Source organism: Chrysochloris asiatica, unplaced genomic scaffold (genome assembly GCF_000296735.1).
Source record: "Chrysochloris asiatica unplaced genomic scaffold, ChrAsi1.0 scaffold00442, whole genome shotgun sequence".
NCBI lineage: Eukaryota > Metazoa > Chordata > Mammalia > Afrosoricida > Chrysochloridae > Chrysochloris > Chrysochloris asiatica.
In genome coordinates, this window is record NW_006408960.1 from 544,135 (window position 1) to 563,872 (window position 19,738).

At 46.4% G+C, this 19,738-nt stretch overlaps 1 protein-coding gene across 1 annotated transcript; it reads right to left on the reverse strand.

The window, feature by feature from the left end:
- Window positions 1–826: 826 nt before the first annotated feature.
- Window positions 827–16,630, reverse strand: CALR3 (calreticulin 3). Its single transcript, XM_006877110.1, has 9 exons — window positions 16,540–16,630; window positions 16,249–16,350; window positions 12,940–13,143; window positions 8,793–8,887; window positions 6,723–6,911; window positions 4,475–4,582; window positions 4,245–4,376; window positions 2,080–2,172; window positions 827–970 (listed from the first exon to the last, which is right to left on the reverse strand). The coding sequence occupies exons 1-9, from the start codon at window positions 16,628–16,630 to the stop codon at window positions 827–829; spliced, it is 1,158 nt and encodes a 385-aa protein (XP_006877172.1).
- Window positions 16,631–19,738: the final 3,108 nt, after the last annotated feature.

The window sequence follows — 19,738 nt, forward strand, 5'->3', positions numbered from 1 at the left end:
GCATGTGAAAGCTGGACAGTGTATAAGGAAGACTGTAGAAGAATTGATGCCTTTGAGTTACAGTGTTGGAGGAGAATATTGAAAGTGCCATGGGCCGCCAAAAGAACCAATAGATCCATTTTTGAAGAAGTACAGCCAGAGTGCTCCTTGGAGGCCAGGATGGCCAAACTTTGTCTCTCATACTTTTGGACATATTGTCAGGAGGGACCAGTCACTGGAGAAGGATACCATGTTTGGTAAGGTGAAGGGTCAGAGAAAAAGAGGAATACCTCCAAAAAGATGGATTGGCCAATTGGCATCATCAGCAGACTCAAGCGTGGCAACAGTAGTGAGGTTGGGGCCAAGATTGGGCAATGTGTCATTCTGCTGTGCATAAGGTCGCTATGGGTCGGTACAGACTCGGTGGCACCTAACAACAAACACAAAATTTGTTCCAGGTCCCACATTTGCTAAAAGAGCCAGTGCATAAACACTTTGGTGCCGAAGACAGACAGCAACATATGTCCCCTGGGGAATGGACTTTGTTTATGACTCACAACCAAACAGGTATGCTTTATCTATTTTTATTTAAACAAAACAAAACATTTCAAGCATTAAAAATGCATCATCCACCGAGTTTCCAGCCAGACCCCTGGCAGGGCCTTGGGTTCTGGTACATGTGTTGATGGCCAGAACACGAGAGGGTACACAGTGGGTACTAGCCCCTCTGAGACACACTCATAGGGCAGATCAGAGAAAACCAGACATGTGACTGTGCAGACACGGGAGCTTTTAAATTAAAGGAGAAACGAGGTGTCACCAGATACCTTTACTGATCATTCAAAGATTATAATTCATCTTGCTTGTGGAATCGACTGAAGAAATTTTGCTGCCCTTTAGACTTTCCATCTAGCATTTCCTGCTCTTCCTCCTCCTCAGCCTTTCTGATCTCCTCCTTGGCCTGGATGGAGTCCATCTCCCGCTCTGGACCCTGGAGAGAACCAGGGTGTTACCAGCCCGCAGCTGCCCTGCTTTCCCCCTCCCATGTCTGCTGGATCATGTACCCCAGAGATGACAAATCCTAATCCCCAGACTTTGCATGTGTGATTTAGATGGAAAAAGGGTCTTTACAGGTGGGATGAGGTACAGGATTCTGGGATGAAGAGCTGATCCTGTGTTACCTGGGTGGGCCTTCAATGTCTCTCGTTTTTTTTTAAAGCCAGTTGCTGTCAACTCCAACTCATGGAGACTCCGTGTTTGTGTGTCAGAGTAGAACTGTACTTTACAGGGTTTTCAGTGACTGATATCTCAGAAGTAGATTACCAGGGTTGTCTTCCCAGGCACTGCCGGGTATCTGGACAGTCACTGGTAAAAGGTCACTAAGCCCATTCCTACATGTTGCTGCTGTTAATTGCTATCAGGTGGATTCCAACTCATGACGACCCTGTGCGTCAGAGGAGAACTGTGCTCCATACAGTTTGCAAGATTCTCTCATCTTTTGGAAATAGATTGCCAGAGCTTTCTTCTGAGATACCTCTGGATGTTGATGAAAATTTATCAAGCCCTTTCCTCAATATTGCTGTTGTTGTTAGCTGCCATTAAGTCAACTCTGACTCATGGGGACCCCAGGTATCTATCCACAGGGCTTCAAGGCTGTAGGCGTTCAGAAGCAGATTGCCAAGCCTGTCTCCCAAGGCGCACCTGGGTGTGTTCGAACCTCCAACCACTTGGTTAGTAGGCGAGTGCTTAACTGCTTGTGCCACTCAGGGACGCCTTTTCCTAAATGTTAAAACTCAAAAGATTAATGAAAAAGACAAAAGTAACATGTCTGGAGGGACCAGTTGCTAGAGAAGGATATCATGTTTGGTAGGGTGCAGGGTCAGAGAAAAAGAGGACGACCCCCAGTGAGATGGATTGGCAAAGTGGCAGCATCAATGGGCTCAAGCGTGGCAACAATTGTGAGGTTGGCCCAGGATCAGGCAATGTTTCATTCTGTTGTGCATAGGGTCGCTATGAGTCGGTACTGACTCGATGGCACCTAACAACAATAACTGATGAAAAACAAGTGGGTAGGGTGTGTGTGTGTGCTGAATACTGTACCTTGGTTTCGCCCCAGGTGGCCTTCCCAAAATTCTCAGCGTACTCTTCGTCGTCTGTGATTAGGAAGTTGTCAAAGATGGTTCCGGATCGCACCTGCGGATGAAATCAGGGGCTGACGTGTGATCCACAGCCACTCTCCACAGAGAAGCGGCCATGCTGCATGCAGCACGGAGCTAGTGTCAAGTTCCCAGTGCGATGTGGATCCACACACTGGGGCCACCAGTTCCCTCCAGACACTGGTTCTCCAACTTGGAGGCAACCAGGGTTGCCTAGAGCATTGACAGACTACCCCTGCCCCAGTGCCTCTTCTCCCTTCCCCTGGGGCATGCCCACATTGGAGGACCACTGCTCCGGAACCTTCCTGTGCTGGGTGTGGGATGTGGACCAGCACAAGCAGACTGGCTGGAGCAGGAACCCCCACCATCTTATCCTGGAGTTGATGGCGCCCCAGATCGGTTCTGAGCGCAGGACCAATATGCTACCAGCAGTTAGAAAGGTACAATTTCCAGAGGGCAAAACTGCAGGGTGGAAAACCCCAAGAAGACAGGGCCTGTTTCAGTTATGTCAACAGCTGTGTCTTAGGGCCTGGCACATAATAAGTGCTCATTAAATAGCATTGTTTTGAATTAAAGGAAGAAGGATGGCCAGGATGGCCAAACTTCATCTCTCATATTTCGGACATATTGTCAAGAGGGACCAGTCACTGGAAAAGAATATCATGTTTGGTAGGGTGGAGGGTCAGAGAAAAAGAGAAAGACCCCCACCGAGATGGATTGGCAAAGTGGCAGCATCAATGGGCTCAAGCATGGCAACAATTGTGAGGTTGGCCCAGGATCGGGCAGTGTGTCGTTCTGTTGTACACAGATAGGGTCGCTATGAGTCAGTACTAACTCAATGACACCTAACAACACAACAAAGGAGTCCTGGTTCCTGGTATGGTGTTGTGGGTTAATGCGCTGGACTGCAAGGTTGGTTTGAACTGCAAAGTTAGTGGTTCAAGCTCACCAGCTGCTCCTTGGAAACCCTATACATGGTCGCTATGAGTCAGAACTGACTCAACGGCACGTAACAACAACAATACAGTTCTATAGGGTGATGCCATAGGATAAACACTCAACTTCAAAGTCAGTTTGAACAGCAAGGTCAGTGGTTCGAATTCCCCAGCTGCTCCTCAGAAACCTTCTATAGGATCACTGTGAGTCAAAACTGACTCAACAACACTTAACAACAACAACATATGTTCCTACCCAGAAGAGGAGGTTGCTGCCCCTGTAAACATTTAGACTCAGAAAGTCTACGGAGCACTTCTTTGCTATCCTGTAGAGTCACTGTGAGAATTGACTTGATAGCATTGGGTAAAGGGGCCCTGAAAGGAGCCCAGGTGGTGCAATGACTAAAGCACTCAGCTGCTAACTGACAGATTGGTGGTTCAAACCCACCAGCTGCTCTGTGGAAGAAAGATGTAGCAGTCTGCTTCTATAAAGATTACAGCCTTGGAAACCCTATAGGGCAGTTTTACCTGGTCCTATAGGATGGAGCTCTGGTAGCATAGTGGTTATGAATCGGGCTGCTAATCTCACAGTCAGCAGTTCAAAACTACCAGCTGCTCTGCGGGAGAAAGATGAGGCTTTTTGCTCCTGTAAAGATTTACAGCCTCGGAAACTGTACAGGGTCGCTATGAGTCGGAACCGACTCCACGGCACATAACATCAACATAGGATGGAGAAGTAGAGGGTCAGTGAAAAAGAAGAATCAGCAAGATGGACTGACCCCATGGCTGCAGGAATAAGCTCAAACATTGGAAGGAGTGTGAGGATGGCACAGGACTGGGAAGTGTTTCCTTCTGTCCTACATAGGGTCAAGTCACTGTGAGCCTGAACCAACTCAACAGCATGATCTGGAATCAACAACGGCTTTGACTTTTTTGCACCAAGTTTACACTCAACTTTGTGCAAACAGTGCTCAACCTAAAATGTGGTGATTGGAACCTACCCAATGATACCATGGAACAGAAGACCCGGTAATCTGCCTCGAGATAGTCTATGGCCCAGAAGACCTGGTGGGCAGTCCTCTGTACCACATGCAGTCACCATGAGTCTCATTTGACTCAATGCCAGAAACAAGCTGAAGTGCCAAGATTTTGCCGAAAGCAAACGAAACCCTACCTGCCACAGCTCCAGCCCGATAGCGCCGATATTCTCAAATTCTGAGAGGTCATATTCTGACAGGTAGTTGGTGCTTTTCATCTTCTGATGGAGCCACACATCTTTATCAATCCCGTCTGGTTTCAAGCTGTCCTGCAGTATAAGCCCGCATGTTGGTTGGCCTGATGTGGAAGGGAGAGGAGAGGACAAGCCAAGGACGTCCCCAGTCCCAGGCACCAGGGAGCCCATACCTGGTATGGAGGTTTCTGAAGCATCGGCCCCGACCAGTCCCCATCCAGCTCACTGTTCCAGTCACTCGGCTTGCTGGCACCTGCGTCCAGAAAATGTTTCTCCCAGTCCTGTACATAAACCCAAAACTCTGTCAGGTGATCAGACATGAGAGGGGGAATCCTCAGACACCAGGAGACCAGGCTGTGGCCCCTTTGCCGTTTTCCCCTCTCCTTTCCCATTAGATGGTCAGGGGCTCCAAGCCCACTGAGAGCTTCAGGCAACACAAGGCTGGGTTTTCTCAATAGCGCCCTGTATGATTTTAGCCTTTTGTCTTACATGCAGTTGAGAGGAACAGCAGTGTGGATAATGCAAGGATATGGCTAACTTCAAACGGTGGGCCTGGAAGTGCTAATGGGGAGAGACCTAGCTCTGCTCAAGTCACGTTACATCTGGCCTCTGCCGTGGTCCTAGGCAAGCATTCCAGAGAAACGTGGAATTGCTGAGTAGCAGGACAAAAGCAGTTACATTGTTGTTAAGTGCCGTGGAGTTGGTTCCAACTCATAGCGACCCTGTATAGCGTTTTTGGGGTGTGGCTGATGGTTTTGAACCGCCGACCTTGTGGTTCTCAGTCCAGTGCTGATCCTACAGCACCACATTTACACACAGATGATAGTTTGTATATGTGTATATGGAGTGCAGTGGCTCCATACAATGAGCACTGCACTGTGAGTCACAAGTTCCACGGTTCGAGCTCACTCAGACCTAGGTATATGAACAAGGATTAACCAGTTTAGAGAGAGACTTCCCAGATAATCTGCCAATGGCACTTGGGAACCAGATTTCAGGAGCCTTGGGCGGAGCCTCAAAGGATTGGGATTTCAGGACAAAACCTGTCGCCTACTAAGTTTCTTTGTCTTCTGGGCCCTGGGTCCCATTTGGAGCACATCCATGGCCTTGGCAGTGGGGGTTGGATAGATGTGCTAGGCCTGGAACTGTATCTTCAGAAGATATGTGCCCCTGCTGGGACCTGTGCAAGGGACTTTATTTGGAACGTGGATCTCTGCAGGTGTAATTAAATGAAAAGATCTTGTTATCAACTGAATTGAGTCCTCCCCCCCCCCATGATGTAGTGTTCCAAGGCACAACAACTGACCTTACAGTTAGCATTCTAGTGTTTATCCTACAGTGTCATAACAGGACTCCAAAACTAACTACTGTTGTCAGTGCCACGGAGTTGGTTCCAACTCATAGCAGCTCTGTGTAGGGTATTTGAGGCTTTAAATCTTTGCGGGAGCAAAAAGCCTCGTCTTTCTCCCATGGAGTGGCTGGTAGGCTTGAATTGCTGACCTGTGCTTCCCAGTCCAGTGCTTACCATCTAGAGCCACCCCACTTTCCAAAATAACTATAGAAAATATAAAGGTATACTTTGTGGCTGCCCAGTTACAATTGCTGTGAGTGGTAATTGTGACGTTGATAGTCTAATCATCAAGTGTCCTCCCTGCAAGCACATGCTGCTATTACAAGCCACATTTCAAGGCATCACAGAAGAGTTTTACAGTCTGTAAGATGAAAGCAAGTAGGGCTGACCAGTCCCTGGAGAAAGACATGCTGGGTAAAGTGGAGGGTCAGTGAACAAAGCGCAGACCTCCCACAAGGTGGATGGGCACAGTGGCAACAGCAGTAGGCTGAAGCTTAACAATAGTTGTGAGGATGGTACAGGACTGGGCAGGATTTCGTTCTGTTGTACATAAGGTTGCTGTGAGTCGAAACTAACTCGACAGCACTTAACAACAGTAGTTATTTTGGAATCCCTAGGTGGTGCAAGTGAAGGAGCTCTGGTAGCGTAGTGGTTACGAATCGGGCTGCGAACCTTAAGGTCAGCGGTTCGAAACTACCAGCTGCTCCACGGGAGAAAGATGAGGCTTTCTACTCCCGTAAAGATTTACACCCTCGGAAACCCTGTACAGGGTCGCTATGGGTCGGAACCGACTCGACGGCACTTAACAACAACAACAACAGGTGGTGCAAATGGTCAACGTGCTAAGCTGCTACACCAGAGGATGTCGGTTCAAGTCCAGCCAGAGATGTCTTGGAAAAAAGGCCTGGTGATCTCTTTCCCAAAAGATCGGCTGTGGAGCGCGGTTCTATTCCAACACACATCAAAAGATCGGCTATGGAGTGCGGTTCTATTCCAACACACATGTGGTCACTGTGAGCCGGGGTTGACTTGGCAGAAATTGGTTTCGCTTGTTCAGGAAAATTCCAAACCTGCGTTTTGTCATCTGTAGTTTGATCCCAGCCCTTAGATTCTGCTGAAGACTTTTCCGTTTTCTTCAGGGATGTTAGATTCCAGTCGTACTCGATGTTTCCTGACTCGATTGACTGACCATCGATTTTCACTTCGTAAGTCAGATCTGGTCTTAAAACTAGAGTGTAGAGGTGTGTAAAGGCATCAATCTGCAAATTCCAGGGGAGGAAGGGAAACAAAAGGATGAGTCAAATCTCTTGCTGCTTCAGCCCAGGTCTCCGTTTACAAGTCCACCAGACACAGCCGTATTAGAAACAGTAAGGGGGCAGGCAGACTGGGAAGGTGGAGTCATTCGATTTGAAGAGAAAAGGTATCCTCCAGAGACTGCAATTCCCTTACTGTGGATGTGTCAGTAGGAAAAAGTAATGGCTGGAAGAGGACGTCAGAGCTGGTAAAGTAGAGGTCCACAAAAACAAGGAAACCCTCCATGAGGTCAGCTTCCCTCTTCCTCCTCACAGAGCACTCCTGAGCCCACCACCAGGTCACAGGTCAACCTCTCCCAGGCCCCACCCCTGAGCCCACCTCTGGGTCACAGGTTGGGCCTTCTGCAGGCTTTTCAACCAAGGCCTTGTCCCAGCAGCCCCACTAGGCACCGAAACCCAAACCCACTGTCATCATAGTGATCCTAAAGAGACAACTAGGATAAAGTGTGTTCGTCTTTATGGAAGCAGTCTGCCTGGGCGGGGCTGAGGAAAGGAGGTGGGATGGCTCTCATGTGGCACAATAGTGAAGAATTGCTATCAGGACTGACTGTGAGGGTTGAAAATGTAAAGGTCGACGTTTTATAACAAAAGGAAGGGGGATGCTTAACTTTGCAGGCCAGGATCAGAGGTACCTGGGAGAGGAGCGGAGTGCAGGACCCTACCCAGAGAAGCAGTGACACCAGAAATGGAGGCAGAGACGATGACATGGAAAGATGGAGCAGCTGGGGACTCTAGACCCAGAGAGGGAGAGGGGCTGTGTGCTGACAGTTGAGGGGCAGGCTTGTGGGGTATACACTTTGGTTGGTTGATGATGCATGGAGGGGATTGTGATCATTGCAATGACATGAAATACATTAGGGTAAATGTAAAGCTAATGTTCTCCCATGTAAACTATCACATAATTCACAATAAAAACTTAAAAAAAAAAATTCTTTATGGAAGCAGAGAGGCCCAGCTTTCTTCCTCAGAGTTGCTGATGGGTTGGAACCACAAACCTTTTGGTTAGAAGCCCAACATTTAGCCTACGGTGCCACCAGAGCATCTCCACATGGCACACCAGAAGTAAGTCTCTAACATTTTCCAGGCCCTTATGGGAAGCCCTGGCAAAGCCCTCGGGCACCACAGGGTATGTGTCAGCTCCCAGAGTAGCTTGCTTGGTCTGAGAGCCAGTGGAGCCAACAGGCTGCGAGGAGCCCCACGCCGCTCACAGACAAGCAGCACAGACCCCCACCCACCCCCAATGAGCCATGAGCAGTGGTGACAGTGGGCAATGCTGGACTTCAGCTATGGTTACCCAGCCCCAGGGGGCCTCACGGGCCCACAGAGGAGGCTCCTGGCACCTTCCTGGCAGCTTTTGCAATGTCGCCTCCTGCCACTGCCTTGAGAAATGGAGTTCTCCTGGGTAAGAGAGCAAGACAGGATGCATTTACTCTCTTGTGAAACGCTGCAGTGTTTTGAAGATGACCTAATTGCTCCACAATGTGTGTCTTATCCTGAATGTTTCATCCCTGGTGATGGATGGATGAAAACTGAGGGTCCTGTAGTAATCCACAGGGGGCCAGTGGCAGTCTGATGACACAGTTCATAGGAAAAGGGATGTGTGTGCCCTCCTGACGGGGCCAGAACGTTGGGGGGAAGTCAGCAGTCAGAGTCCTCACGTCTTTCTAATGGACCTCCTAACCTGGGAGTCAGGACCAGGACGTTTGTTGGCTCAGACCCAGTCTAGGCTTGACAAAATACTTAAAGACCAAAACTGCCTTCATGAAATGTGGTTACCATCAGACAAGACAGTAACACAACCAGACGTTTGGGTGGGAGAGCATTTACCTTGCACCTGATGAATTTCTTGTTTGAATGATACTGGTTCTTGAAATGTAAAATAACGTGAATTTTCTTGATGTCAAATCCACAAATATCAGGCCCTACACACAAAAAAATTACATATATGTTGTTAAGTACCTTCAAGTAGGTTCTGACTCATAGTGACCCTGTATAGGGTTTCCAAGGCTTTTAAATCTTTGCGGGAGCAGAAAGTCTCATCTTCCTCCTGTGGACCAACTGGTGAGCTTGACCCACCAACGTTGTGGTTCACAGTCCAGTGCTTACCGTATGGAGTCACCACACTCCATCTATATCTATTCTCAATTTCCTTCTGTAATTTCTGCATCACCATAAATGATCCCCTTCAGATCACGCTCCTTAAATGTTCAGGCCTAGAAGTTTGGGGTGACACCTCCCACCTGGCAGGCCCTTCTCTGGAAATCTCAGCTATTTCAGCCCATGAGTAAGAGAAAGATAGGCCCAACCATCTAACAACCTCACTCCAACTCTGACACATGCACCAGATAGGGTGTAGCTCTCAGCGGCCTAGATCAGCTCCAACCCATGGAGCTGAGTCATGGGCAACTAACCAGCCTTCCCATTCCTCAGTTTCCGCATCCGTAAAATGGAGATGACGTCACAAGGGATGATACCAGTGGAAGGGGCTGGAGGATGTATGCAAAGTACTTAGTGTGGCCAAGTCTGCGGCTTGTGCTGTTATTATATTTTGAAGCCAGTCTATACAAGGGAGCTTCAAAAAGTTCGTGAACATTGTTAATAAAAAGATAATGGAATATTGCCACAAACTCTATGAAGCCCCTTCGTATCTCCATAAAAAATGTGGCAAACACCAAGATTTGTTCCATTATCATTATTATTACTCTAAGATAACACTTTTTAAAAAAACAATTTATTTAAGTGACATTCATTACTATTTGTGTTCACCTGCTATCTTAAAAAGAGGAAGGGCAGCAGGACTGACTGACAGGTAGGTTTGTTCTGTCCAAAGACTGCCTCTTGGTCTAGGTACAGGTTCATCCTGAGCACAACGAATTGTTAGAATGGACTAAAGAGTCATTGAATGGGTTAAAATCAGGAAAGGTGTGTGCCAAGGTTGTGTCCTTTCATATACTTATTCAACCCGTATGCTGAGCAAATAATCTGAGAAGCTGGATTATATGAAGAAAAGGCATCAGGATTGGAGGAAGACGCAGGTGATACAACCTTGCTTGCTGGAAGCAAAGAGGACTTAAGATCCTAACTGATGATGATCAAAGACTACAACCTTCAGTATTGATTACACCTCAATATAAAGAAAATTAAAATCCTCACAAATGGACTAATGAATAACATCATGATAAATGGAGAAAAGATTGAAATTATCAAGGACTTCATTTTACTTGGATCTATAATCAACACTCATGGAAGTAGCAGTCAGGATATCACATGCTGTATTTGGCAAATCTGGTGCAAAAGATATCTTTAAAATGTTGTAGAGCATGTAAAGGTAGATGTTTTGTACAAGGAGGGGAGTGATTAACTTTGCAGTCTAGGAGCGGAGGTCCCTGGGACCATCAAGGGAGAAGAGTGGAGATAGGGACCCTACCCAGAGAAGCAGTGATGCCAGAAAGAGGCAGAAATGATGATGTGGAGAGATGGAGCAGCTGGGGACTTTAGACCCAGAGAGGGAGAGGGGCTGTGTGCTGATGACTGGTGGGCAGGCTTGTAGGATATATATACCCTTTGGTTGGTTGATGATGCATGGAGGGGATTGTAACCATGGCAATGAGACAATATAGGATAGGATGAATGTAAAACTAATGTTCTCCCATGTAAACTATCACATAATTCTCAATGAAACATTAAAAAACAAAATGCTGAAGAGCAAAGATGGTACTTTGAGGACTAAGGTGCATCTGACCCAAAGCCTGGTATTTTCAGTTGTCTCATGTGCATGTGAAAGTTGGACAGTGAATAAGGAAGACTGTGAAAGAATTGATGCATTTGAGTTATGGTGTTGGAGAATATTGAAAGTGCCATTCCAAAGAAAAGTGACCCAATGGAATTTGGAAATCATTGAACAATATCATTAGTATCACATGCAAGTAAAATTTTGCTAAGGATTATTCAAAAACAGTTGTAACAATACATTAACAGAGAACTGCCTGAAACTGAAGCCAGATTCAGAAGAGGACAGGGAATAAGAGATATCAGTGCTGATGTCAGATGGATCTTGGCTGAAAGCAAAGAATACCAGAAAGATGTTTACTTGTATCTTATTAAAGGAGAGGCATCCAAATGTGTGGATCATAACAAACTATGGATAACATTGCCAAGAATGGAAATTCTAAAATATGTAATTGTGCTCATGAAGAACCTGTAAATAGACCAAGAGGCAGTTGTGGAACAGAACAAGGGGATAATGAATGATTCACAAACAGAAAAGGGGTAGGTCATGGTTGTATCCTTTCATTGATACTTATTCAATCTGTATGCTGAGCAAATAATCCAAGAAACTGGATTATGTGAAGAAATATGGCATTAGGTTTGGAGGAAAACTTGTTAACAACCTGTGATATGCAGATGACACAACCTTGCTTGCTGGAAGCCAAGGGGTCTTGAAATACTTACTGATGACAACCAAAATCTGCAGCGTTCGGTATGGATTGCACCTCAGTGTAAAGAAAGAAAACAAAAATCCTCACCGCTGGGCCAATAAATAACATCATCATAAATGGAGTAAAGATTGAAGTTGTCTTAAGACTTATTTTGCTTGGATCCCCAATCAATGCTCATGGAAACAGCAGTCAGGAAATCAAATGATGTATTGCATAAGACAGATTTGCTGCACAAGACCTCTTGTAAGTGTTCAAGTGCAAAGATGCCTGTTTGAGGACTAAGGTGTGCCTAACCCAAGCCAAGGTATTTCATTTGCCTCATATACATGTGAAAGTTGGACAGTGAATAAGAAAATCATAGAAGAATTGATACATCTGAATTATGGTGTTAGAGAAGAATATTAAAAGTACCAAAGACTGAAAATAAAAATGTACCAAAGACTGCCAGGACAACAAACCAGTGACTTCATGTGTTAGGACTAAAACTGCTGCATAGGATTTTCTCAGCTCTGGTAGCGTAGTGGTTACGAATCGGGCTGCGAACCGCAAGGTCAGCAGTTCGAAACTACCAGCTGCTCCGTGAGAGAAAGATGACGCTTTCTGCTCCTGTAAAGATTCACAGCCTCGGAAACCCTGTACAGGGTCGCTATGGGTCGGAACCCATAGCAACAATAAAAATTTATAGAAGCAGACTGCCAGGACTTTCTTACATGGTGCCACTGTATGGTGAACTATTTCTTTTAGCATTTTACTGTATTTTTGGTGAGAAAATTCACAGCAAAACATGCTCCCATTCAGTAGTTTCTGCAGACCTGTGGCCTACAGGGTTTTCAGTCACATTAACTCCATTCTTCACATGTGCGGGCATTCTTACTGTTTCCATTCCTGTAGTTTCATCCCCATTAACTTAGCCTTGCTGCCCGCCCCCAACTTTCTCATCCATGCTTTATCAAGTAAGCTTTGTCCATTTTAGTCTCATATAGGTAATAAGTACAAGCAGCTCTGGTAGCGTAGTGGTTACGAATCAGGCTGCGAACCACAAGGTCAGCAGTTCGAAACTACCAGCCGCTCCGCGGGAGAAAGATGAGGCTTTCTGCTCCCGTAAAGATTTACAGCCTTGGAAACCCTGTACAGGGTCACTATGGGTCGGAACCGACTCGTCGCTATGGGTCGGAACTGACTCGACGGCACTCGGCAGATAATAAGTACAGTACTCAAAGGTGACATTCGTTACTATTTGAGTTCACCTGCTATTTCATTAAAAAGGTGATAGGCTTCGGGGATGGTTTCGCTTCAGGGCTTAGAGTATCTCAGGGCAAGAGTTTGGCTACTCCTCAGTATTGTAGTCTTTTTGTAATACTGATGAGATTTACTAGGACTTAAAAACCTTGGGCCAGTTCCACTCAATACTGTTCGTACCCTGACCTCATACTATTTCAAATATTTTAGCCAAAGTCTTGAGTCACCAGCTTACCACCCCAGATGGGTTTCTGAGGTCTCTAGCAGTGGCTTCACTGTAAACCAGGAGGACTCACCAAACATGATGTAATACTGGGATTTCCCGCTCAGGTTCTTCTGGTCCACATCTGAGGGAAAGACTTTAACGTAGCCTCCTCCACAGTCTATCTTCTGCCCGTGTTTTACCGTGTACTGAATGACTAGGGTCTTCCCTTTATTGCTAAATGGCTTGAATCGTGCAGAGATGGCATAGAACCGGCTGTTTTGGGTGGTTTGCAGACCTTTCAAGGAAAAGTATGAGGATAAGGAATTGCCGTCATGCCTCCCAACCCCAATAATAATAAATGGCATTTTAAAAAGCAAAAATAAAAAACCATCCATTCCAATTCATGGCAACCCCACGTGTTGCAGAGTTGAACTGCTCCATAAAGCTTTCTTGGCTCTCATCTTCACAGAAACAGATTGCAAGCCTTTTCTCCCATGGTTATTGTTGTTAAGTACTGTTGAGTTGCTTCCACTTCATAGCAACCCTGGTACAGGGTTTCCAAGGAGCAGCTTGTGAGTTTGAGCTGCTGACCCTGCAGTTCAAACTGACCTTACAGTCAAGTGCTTATCCTACACACCGCACCAGGACTCCCTTTCTTCCATGTTATTGGGATTGTTGTTAAGTACCATCGAGTCACTTCTGACTCATAGTGACCCTGTTATAGGGCTTCCCAAGAAGTGGCTGGTGAATTTGAACCACCAACCTTGTGCCTTAAACAGACCTTGGATAGATAGGTCAAGTGCTTATCCGACAGTGCCACACCAGGACTTCAGTACCAATGTGACAATACCCAGCTGGCTCTTTTATTTCATGGGCCTTACACTTCACATAATACAGCAAAGGTATGTTGTTAAGTGGGGAGGGCTTTGATGGTTCTGTGGTACAATTCTTGCCTTCCACGCAGGAGACCCAGGCTCCTTTCCCAGCCAGCTCACTTCATGTGCAGCCCCTGTCCACCTGTCTGTGGAGGCATGCATGTTGCTAGCACTTTCCAGAATCACACTGACTAGGAAGAAGAGGCAGATGGTTGGCTTCCCAACATCAGTCTATCACAATGGTCCAGTCTGTCCCTAATCATGGGCTTGCCTCAGGGCCAGGCTCGGTGATTACCACGAACGGATGGCTTACTGGAGAAGTTCAATCTGCCACCCTTTTTAGTAGTTGAACACTAATGGTTTGTGCTGTCTAGGGATCAGTGTGTTCAAGTCTGAACACACACTGCCTCCTACTCTGACAGCCCTCACTTTCTGCTCCTGCTCTATCGGCCCACCCTCCAGGTTTCCCTGGGGATTGATTCATGGCCCCTCGGTCTCCCTCACCACCCCCAGATCATCTGAAGCTCCGCTGCCTTCACCCCCTCACCACTCCCTGTCTCATTGTGGCTAACTTCTATTCATCCTTTAAATCAGGGTGTCAATGTCATGATGCTTGGAGACCAGGAGAAATCCCTAAAACCCCCTGCCTGCCGTCAAGTTGATTCCAACTCATAACAACCCTGTACAGTGTTTCTGAGGCTGTCAATCTTTCCGGGAGCAGAAAGCCTCATCTTTCTCCCAAGGAGCAGCTGATGGGTTTGAACTGCCAACCTTGCCATTAGCAGTGCAGTGCTTATTCTGCAACATCACCAGGGATCCTAGGAGACCAGGAGGAAGGGGGCTTTGTTACTGGGTGTCCCTGTGTCTGCTCTAAGTAGTTTTGTACCCAGGGACTCTCAGGATTCCAAATGAGAGGAAGGAAAAAACACAAAAGAAAGGAGTAGTAGCCTAAGGGGAATAAAATGCAAAACAAAACAAAGTATCAAGAAATGGTTGCTGTTGGGTCAACTTCAATTAAAGACCCCATGTGAACACAGAGCTGTGTTCCTGGGGTTTTTTTGTGGCTCATTTTTAGGAAGTAGAGTGTGAGGCTTTTCTTTCAAGGTACCTCTGGGTGGGTTCAAACAGCCAAACTTTTCAGTTAGCAGTCTAGTGCTTTACTGTTTTCACCACCCAAACCACCCCGTCCCCACCCTCAAAAAAACAAACCCAGTTGCTGTGGAGGTAATGAGTTTAACTCATGGCGTCTCCAGTGTGTGCCAGGGTCAGCTTATCCATGCTGTGAACCTTTCAAGCAGGCCTTTACTTCCAAGGCAACGCTTGTTGTTAAGTGCTGAGTCGGGTCCAAACATAGTAACCCATCAGTTCCAACCAACCCTTTGGTTAGTAATCTTGGTGCTTAACCATTTACCACCCAAGCGCTTATGCTGGTTGTTGGTGTTAGCTTCAGGTCGAATGGATTCTGACTCCCGGTGTTCCTAAACTGATGTCTGGTGGCACAAGCAGTTAAGTGCTCAAGTGCTTACTTACTGAAAGGGTGGTGGTTTGAAACCACTCAGAGGCCCTGTGGGGAGAAAGACCTGGCAGTTGGCTTCCCTAAACTACCAGCTGTTCCGCGGAAGAAAGATGAGGCTTTCTGCTCCTGTAAAGATTGACAGCCTCGGAAACCCTGTACAGGGTCACTATGAGTCAGAACTGACTCCACGGCACAGAACAACAACAACAAACTACAATCTAGGAAACCATTTGGGACCGTTATACTGTCATATACAGTCAATATGTGTCAAATTGACGGTGACAACTAATTTGTTTGTTGTTTAGTGCCATTGACTCATGTTGTTGTTGTTGTTGTTAAGTGCCATCGAGCCATTGACTCATAGCAGCCCTATATAGGGTTTCCAAGGAACAGCTGGTGGGTTTGAACTGCAGACTTTGCAGTTAGCAGTCTAGTACTTATCCTACAGTGCCACACCAGGACTCCATAGCAATTTAATAAATACTGATTGAAAAGACGGTCTGAAGACGCTACCCTGTTTTCCTTCCTGAACTCACCAGCTGCTCCTTGGAAACCCTATATAGGATCGCTATAGTCGAAATCGACTTGACAGCACTTAACATCTGTAAAATGGGCCTGGACTCCTGACATGGCGCTGTGGGATCAGCACTGGACTGCGAATCACAGGGTCAGCAGTTCAAACCCACCAGCTACTCTTTGAAAATCATATATAGGGTCACTATGAGTCTGAAATGAGTCCTGGTATGGCGCTATGCGTTAATGCTCTAGACTGCTAAGTGTTTGAACTGCAACGTCGGAGGTTCAAGCTCACTAGCTGCTCCCCCAGAAGCCCTATACTGGGTCGCTCTAGGTCGGAACCAACTCGACAGCAGTTAGCAACAACAACATGAGTCTGAAGTGACTTGACAACACTTTAACAACAACAACAACAACAAAATGTGTGTAACAGGCATTAGGGTGTGGCCACACGGATTGTAAAAAGATTTTTAGGGTCATTTCCTACACAAACCTTTGTCTTTCTCCTTATGACCATAAAAACTCCCCGATGAGAGTCTAAAATGCCCGAATTTAGAGTCATTGGTGGACTGCACCCATCGGTTCCTCCATCGCTCTGTGGAGGAAAACAACACCGATCATGGCTGAACACGAAGTTTGGGTCACGGGGAGGCTGAAGGGGACCCCGCAGCTTTGCCGCCCTCAACTCCACAGCAGGGGCCCAAGGGCCCAGGCAACTTGGTCATCCATTGGGCAGTTAAACTGGGATCCTCAAGTCCCTGACACCAGGAAAGGCCCCTTTCACCTCCGTCTAAAAACTCCTCCTGGAAGTAGACCGTGGCCAGCACCACACGCAACAAACAGATCGCCCACAGTGGGGCTCTAGCCACCCCCATGTAGGCTGCAACCTCCTCTGCAACCGTCCAGCTCTCGCTTCCAAAAAGTCTCCGCGTAGCGCGCCACCCGTCCCCAGACTACAATTCCCGGCACGCCCTGCGATTATGACCTGATGCGACATTGATACCCAGCGCCAAGTGCACGCCGAGCCTGCCCCAGAACTACCGCTCCTGTGAAGCCCCGCGATTGTGACCTACCGCATCAGTGGTCCCCGGAGCTGCGCAGTGCACGCCGAGAGATGTAGTCTCTTCTGTCCCAGAGAAGTTGCTCGGGCAACAGTCATCTGGGGCCTGGGGCCTTAGCCGGAGCTCGGCGGCTACCTTTTGTGGAGAGACTTCGTGGGAAGAGGTCCGAGGGGAGGGTGCGCGGCATTCGGGCGGGGTCGTTCTGACTTGGGAGAGTGACTGGGAGGAAATGGAGGGGGAATCTTGGAAGCTCGCTTAGGAGGGATACGGAAGGGGGAACCTGAGGCTCAATTTCCCTGTTTGGGCTCCACTCAGAAGCGTGGTCCCGTACAGGTGGTGCCCACAGGCTGGCGGAAGAACCGGGGAGGCGTGAGAAATGGTTGTGTTTTCAAAGTTTGGTTTGTTTATTTTTGAGAACTTTATTGAGGTATCACTTACCGTAAGACTTACCCGTTTAAAATGTTCAGTTGCTTACAGTCCCCTCCGAATCCTGGCGACTTCCTATGTGTCCGAGTAGAGCTGTGTGCCACAGGGTTTTCAGTGCTTGATGTTTCAGAAGTACATCAGCGTGTCTTTCTTCCAAGATACCTCTGGGTGGACTCGAACCTCCATCCTTTACATTGGCAAACGAGTTTGTTCACTGTTTACACCACCCAGGGACTCATTTTAAATGTACAATTCTGTTCATTTTAATGTGTTTACCAAATTGTGCTGCCATCGCCACGTTCCAGCTTTAGAACATTTCCTTCACCCCAAGAAGATCCCTCCCGCCCCCAGATTGATGTCCTTTCTGTCAGCATGGATTGGCCTGTTCTGGATATTTCATACAATAGAATCACATACTATGTGGCCTTCTACATCTGGCTTCTTTCCCATTACCATGATGTGTTTGAGGTTCATCTGTGTTGTGTGTAATCACTATTTATTCTTTTTTTCCTGAGAGTAAATACTTTTTTTTTTTTTTAAGTTATCATTGTGAATTGAGTGCAAGTTTACAAGGCAGATCTTCAGTTTCATATTCAACAAGTCATATACTTTGTTTCATTACAATGATTATAATACCCTCCATGTACCATCAGTTAACAGTATTTCTCAATATTCATTTTAGCTTTCTTTTTTTTTCTTAAACACTCAGGAATATATAATAATTTACACCACCAAAGGGCACATTCTGCAAGTCTGCCTCCTGGCTGCCAGCAAACAGCCTTTCTCTTTCCATGAGTCTAGAGTCCTCAGCTGTTCTCTCTCTCCATGTACTCATCTCTGCCTCCATCTCTGCTTCTCTGGATAGGGTCCCGCATTCCACTTGTGCTCTTCTCCCTTGCTGGTCCTGGAGTCCTCTGCTTCTGGACTGTAAGATTAACTACTCCCTCCTTTTTGTTACAAAACTTCTACCTTTACAATTGTGACACTTGCAATTAGTAATTTATAATAATTATTCACTATTGAATCGTAAGAATCTTATCCTCATCTCTTTTTACCAGACCCATCTAGACAAGATGAAAACTATTCAGTGGAGGTTCTACCTTCCCCTACACAATCTTAAACTAAACTCCCTCTTGAAAACTTGTAAGCCAGTCACTTTGTATTTTTATCACCCACTCATTTTAAGTAGCCAGTGTCTGTAAGTTGCCTGTCCCTATCTACCCTCTGTATACAGAAGGGATAACATTGATACTGGATGTGAAGATTCCTTCCCTATCTGTTGGTATTTTGAGCTACTATAATATAGGGAGCTCTGGTAGCGTAGTGGTTACGAATCGGGCTGCGAACCTTAGGGTCAGCGGTTCGAAACTACCAGCCGCTCCGCGGGAGAAAGATGAGGCTTTCTACTCCCGTAAAGATTTACACCCTCGGAAACCCTGTACAGGGTCGCTATGGGTCGGACCCGACTCGATGGCACTTAACAACAACAACAACATAATATAGTAAATATAGGTCAAATTCATCGAATTGTAGCAATTTACTCTCGTTTCCTTTATTTAAAAAAAAATTTTTTTTATCATCCTCTAGTCAGGTTGTGATTATCAAACCATCAAGGCTGGGTCAAATGGGTACTATCAACAATTTTGGGTGTTCTTGTGCCTCTCCCCACACTTCTTATCAACTGGAAGCTTCACTCTCAGCTCTAGCCCTCTGTGGCTATGGCCTTGTCCATGGGCTCAGGTGTCCCCAGGTCTCAACACACTTTGGACCAACCAGCCCTTCCTCTTCTCTCTCTCATCTCCAGGTGAACGGGAGTCTGTGGAACGTGGTTGAACTCAGCCCATTTCTTCATTGCTGCCTTTCCCACTCTTCCCCTCACTAGTAGACCAATGTGGTCGCCAGCAAGCTTATACATGACTGCTCATGTGTTGTTCCCTTTGAGTTTCAGTCTTGGAGGGAGGTTTGTCCTGAAGGGACTTGATTGCTTACCTTGATAGCTTCCCGGTGAACAACTTGTTTTTTCTTGTAGTAGCCAATCATATTGCCATTTTTATTTATTCTTTTTTATGGCTGAATAGTATTCATCGTATGACTGTACCACAGTTTGTTTTTTAACTTTTCATTAATGAATTGGGTGTACGTGTGCAGAGCAAATCAGTTTTTCATTCAAATAATTCATACACATTTTGTTTCATGTTATTGATTGCAAGCTGACGTCCCTTTTATTGTATATTGCCTTCCACTCCACTTGAATTAGTATGTGTCTGCCTGATGCAGAACTGTGGGATAAGCATTGGATTGTTAATGCAGATCAGGGGGTCAAACCCATCAGCCACTCCTTGGAAATCCTATACCAGGTTGCTATGAGTTTGAATGGACTCATTGACACTTAACCCTCTAGTTAGTAATTTACTCTTCCTTTTCCCTCCCACTCCTGGTAACCCTCAACAAATGTTTCTTTTCAGTGTGAAAACCTTTTCTTGACTTTTTATAATA